Below are 4,862 nucleotides of genomic sequence, written 5' to 3'. Positions count from 1 at the left end.
CGGCCCGCCTCTTGCGCCCCTCCCCGCGGCCGCGCGCGCCCAGGGCATCAAAGCCGCTGTTTCGCTGGACGCTTAGCGCTTAGCCCGCCGATGCCCCTCTACTGGAGGACGCGGAAAATGCACAACGGGACCGCCCTCTCTCCCGGTCCTAGTCCACCAGAAGAGACAATGTCACAACTCAATGAGACGTTCGCAGAGCTGGTTGTGAAGATCAAGTGTCAATAGAGGCTGTCACCTTACTGTTGCCTTTGCCCAGTAGTGCCACTATGACACCAATTAAATCAATTAGATAAATTGTAATAAAGACTTTATTGGGCACCCAAGGTTACCTGACACTGTGTGTGTCATTTCATCCCCCAATCTACGAAATAGGACGGGTATGCCTATTTGAAAGAAAAGTTTGGAAGCTGAAGCTGGGGCACAACTCCTCTAGGAGGATAAAGAAAGCAGTTAATGACTCCAGATGAAACTAGGACGTGGTTCTTTATAAAGAAAGAGATCATGCATTCTAGTGTCCAGTCCTATCACTCTTCCAGAGAATTGTTAAAATGTGGGCACGGGCAACAGAGCAGGATTTTCCTGCCCAGGGGAAGGAGACACCACTTCTGCTGTATGTCTCTGGGGACTGGATCCAGGAATTCCCCTTCCCCAGACTTGTCTCAGGTCTGGACTCCTTACATTGGGATCCTGGGACCAGATGATTGTTTTATTTTTTTCTCCAGGGGAGAAAAATGGTCAGGCTCACATAGGGATTAAGGTGAGCAAAGATGTGCAGAGGGCATGGACCCCTTGGGTCACTACATGGTAGTATTCCCTCTAAAAGCTCAGGCAGGAACTGTACTCAGAATAGGGTACTCATTGGTCCAGTCTCTGACTGCCTATTGTCATAGCTAGTTGGGTCAAAACCTTTCCTGGGAAGCACAACACACACATGTACCATGCACCCCTTCACTCCAGTTAGGGAACCCAGGATAGACCGAAGTAGGGATACCACCGAAGTCCAGCTTGGTGAACCAGTGAGTTTTATTGGGGTGAGGGGTTACTTACAAAAGAAATGACTCACAGACAGCTGCATCACCAAAGCCCACCACAGGGTGGGTGACAGCTCACAAAGCTGGGAACCTGGACACACTGCACAGCCTGCAGACAGTTCAATAAGGTTGCATGGAGAATGTCCTTTCCAGATATCTCAGTTGGTCTAATCTCTCCGGGCAGCTCTTCTTTTCAGAGAGCTTGGCAGCTGGGCTCTGCTCACCCTGTCAGGGAGGAGGCTAGTGATTCTGGTCAGCTTCAGGGAGTTTTTGAAGCTATTGTCTTTGGTTATTTAGTTCCCTGCTTTGGATGCTCCCCTGCAAGATGGAATGTTTTAACCCCAGAGGAGACTTGTTACACAACAGCTGTTCCTGGCTGTTCCATGGGATAAGGCAGGGGCCCTGCCGTGTTCTCCTGCTCAGCTGGATGCCTTGTTAGCCAGATGTTCCACTGTGGCTTCATCCTACTCAGTCATGAGCAGCCCCACCTCTGGGGCTTCGAGTGGCTCTGCATACACGAGGCATGACCATACTGCATGAGTCACAGGTCAGGCCTGAGACTTGTCACCCAGGGACGGAGAGGAAGCCTGGCCTCCACCCACTGGGGATTCTGGGGCTGGGCTTTGTTGTGCATCATTGGTCAAGTGAGTAGGGGCTGAACATGTCTGTCAGAGGACAGACTGGGTTAAGGCCAGAGGAATGTCAGATCCCGTCTCAGAGTTTGTTTTGGAACCCCCATTCGCTTTGCATCATATACACCAGAGCCTCTTCACTCAATTGCCTATCTTCAGCCTTTCTACCCTGACCCTGGCAACCCACCAAGTCAGTCTCACTCAGCTTAAAACAACCACCACATCGGCCTTACCTTCACCCTGACTTTAAGGTTCTCTCTGGAGGAACTGGCCAGCCCCCTCCCCATTGCTCTAGGAGGGAGGTGTAGGACCAGGAGTCCCTGTTATTTTGACCATGCTGGGGACCTGACCACTCAGACGTTTGACTTGGGACTGGAGTGATGGCTCAGCAGTTAAAAGAATTGTCTATTTGTCCTCTTGGGTTTGGTTCCCAGCAATCACATGGCAGCTAACAACTGTCTATAACTTCAGTTCCAGAGGATCTGAAACATGTATATAGTTCCCAGACATGCATGCAGGAAAAACACACATACATATAAAATAAAAATGAATAAATATCAAAATAAAAATAATAACCAATAATTTGCAAGCCCAGGGCTTTGGGGGGGGCTGTACAGTGCCATCACCCATCAGGCTCAAGAAAGAGAGTGGCACACTGGGCAGTAGTGGCAACCACCTTTAATCCCAGCACTTGGGAGGCAGAGGCAGGCAGATTTTTGAGATCGAGGCCAGCCTGATCTACAGAGAGAGTTCCAGGCCAGTTAGGGATACACAGAGAAAACCTGTCAAGAAAAACAAAAACAAAACAAAAAGAAAAAGAAAAAGAAGGAAGGGAGGGAGGGAGGAAGGAAGGAAGGGCAGACAGACAAGGAAAGCAACTTGCAGAAGCAAGACCAAAGCAAACAAAGGAAGCAGAGCTGGGGCCCAAGGAAGGAGGTAGAAGAAAGCAGCTACCCACCACGGCAGCCCCAGGCTACAGTCTCCAGGTTTCTCTGTAGCCTGGCAGCCTTTTCTAGTCCAAGATTCCAAATCACCCTTCCATTGACCTCTGCTTTCTGGTTGAAGCTAATCCAGGAAATCCTTTTGGCTTTGTGCAAAGAGCCATGGTAGACTAGAGTGTGCTTTACAACCTGCTCTAACCTAGGTTTGTAATGGCCTATGCTGGCCAGGCTCCTTCCCTGTAACCCTGGTTGCTGCCTACCCTCTTATCTGGGACATTCTCTCCTCCCTTCTAGACCCAAGCCTTACTCCTGCTTGATGGTATCCTTCCATGCTCCCTGCAGAGCTACTGACAGGACAGTTTTAAGTTCAGTTTTCCTGCCTCAGTATTTCCCCCTGAAGCAGCAATCAGTTAGTTGAAAACCTCTTTACAGGCCACCTCTCCCCTGGCCCCTAGTGTTTGAAAGTTCCCTGGATCTGAAAGGAAAGGGGGTGGTCACATGGCCTCTGCAAACTTGCCATGACAGACTCTGGCATGACATGAGCCCAATTCTGCCAATTTCCTTCCCACATGTTGGGATCACCAGTGTAGGCTCTACCTACTTGCAGGGCCAGCCACAAAGAGGCGCTCTGTGCATACCCACAGCAGGCCCTGGCTGCCCACCAGCAGTGCCCATCAAAGACATACACCCGGCTCAGAAAAGGGTCTTTTATTTCCTTATAATCAGAATCGGTCCACATCACCGTCAGTTCTTCTGGGATCTGGGGAAGGGTTAGGGCTAGCAAAGGTGGCTGTTATCCTAGTGCCTAGGCCTTGCTATGTACTAAGATGGCCCAGAAAAAGAGGGGGAACATCAGGAAGAAATGCCAGGGATTCCTGGGTAGAGGCAGCCATGAGCAGCAGGCCTAGAATGACAGCCAGGCTTCCACACCCTATGGTGTCCTTCATGACAGGTGGAGCCACAGAGCCAGTTTGAGAAGTGCCAATCAAAGGCTGATCAGGTCAGCAGAGTACAAAGGGCTGTTCCTACTGCCTGCTTGAGGCCTCATGACCCAAACCCTGAGGAACCTGGTTCTTCAGGTAGATCAGAAGACTGAGGAGGGATGGGTCTGGGTAGAGACTTCCTTCAGTGAGTCTGCTGCAGATCCAGATCCATGGAGGGGAGAGTCCACAAAAGACAATGGCATCTGTGTCATTGCCCTGTGAGCCTTTTAGGCCATACCATGGCTTTGGATGCCACTTTCTGAGAATCCTGTTAGAGTCTTGACATTTCTTGATCTGCCTAGCACCTTAGTTCTTAGAGCTGCTAGGAGACCAGTGGGTGATGGGGGAGCATAGTAGGCCCAAGGCCAGATCTGTGACCATGGGTGTGGGATTTGCCTTCTCAAGATCTCTGTGGATAACCTCTCAGCTTTGGAGGTGCCCCCCTGTTTGAGCTCTGCTCTCTGGAGGGGAGGGTTGTAGATATGTCGGAATTTTTCATATCGGGACTCACCCAGGATGCAAAGTGTGTCCAAGCTCATGGCTGCCCCTTGACAGCCCCTTGCACGCACAGATGGTCCCCCACACACATGCCCGCATCTGAACGGATGCAGTATCTTACTGATGCTGGGGGTGAGCACACATGCAGGGCTCCACGCAGTGCCACCTGTGGAGTTGTGAACATGGATTCACCCCTGCTGCTCTCACTGAAGAGGGTCATTCAAATGAGCACACAGCAGGCAGACACGAGGCACCTACAGGCACCTACGGGGAGTGAGCAGGAAACAGCAAGGTGGGGAGGGTGTGCCGGGGTCTAGCTGGCACAGTGCTCTGGGAGGCTGCTCAGAATGGTCTCCAGGTTGTGCTTGTCAGCGCGGATCTCAGCAAGGTCGCTCTCAAAGCTCTGGATCTGCAGCTCCTGCCGTGCAGACTCTTGTTCCAGCTGCCTCAGTTTGTGATGCAGGGCTCCGTGTGAACCCAGTTGCAGCCTCAGGCTTTCTAGGGCCTTTTGGGTCTCATTCAGGATCTGAGTAGGAGCTTGGTGGGTATCCAGGGACCCTGTAGAGGAGCACAGGCAGGGTCAGCAGAGGCCAGCTGCCTGCAGGCCTTGGAACCCATACCCAGGCCAGACACTCAGATCCTGGTCAGTCTACCACCTCCTGGGAAAAAAGGACTGAGAAGGGATGTAGAAGGGGTTAAAAGCCTGGTTGTCCATCTCATGGAGTTCACATGCAGAGTTAATTACTGGAGCTGGAGAGTTAAGAGTACATGTTACTC

The 4,862-nt window shown here is 51.4% G+C and overlaps 1 protein-coding gene across 1 annotated transcript in view; it reads right to left on the bottom strand.

The window, feature by feature from the left end:
* Positions 1-4,218: 4,218 nt before the first annotated feature.
* Positions 4,219-4,862, bottom strand: part of Lamc3 (laminin subunit gamma 3) — a 58,624-nt gene continuing 57,980 nt past the window's right edge. Inside the window, exons 28-29 of the mRNA XM_051185139.1 lie at positions 4,354-4,643; positions 4,219-4,251 (exon numbers count right to left, since the gene is read on the bottom strand). Of these exons, the coding sequence (XP_051041096.1) occupies positions 4,399-4,643 (245 nt within the window). The 3' untranslated portion in view covers positions 4,219-4,251; positions 4,354-4,398. The remainder of the gene's footprint in view (positions 4,252-4,353; positions 4,644-4,862) is intronic.

The sequence above is a fragment of the Phodopus roborovskii genome, unplaced genomic scaffold (assembly GCF_943737965.1).
Source record: "Phodopus roborovskii unplaced genomic scaffold, PHOROB, whole genome shotgun sequence".
Taxonomy (NCBI): Eukaryota; Metazoa; Chordata; class Mammalia; order Rodentia; family Cricetidae; genus Phodopus; species Phodopus roborovskii.
This window is presented reverse-complemented; position numbering and strand designations above follow the sequence as displayed.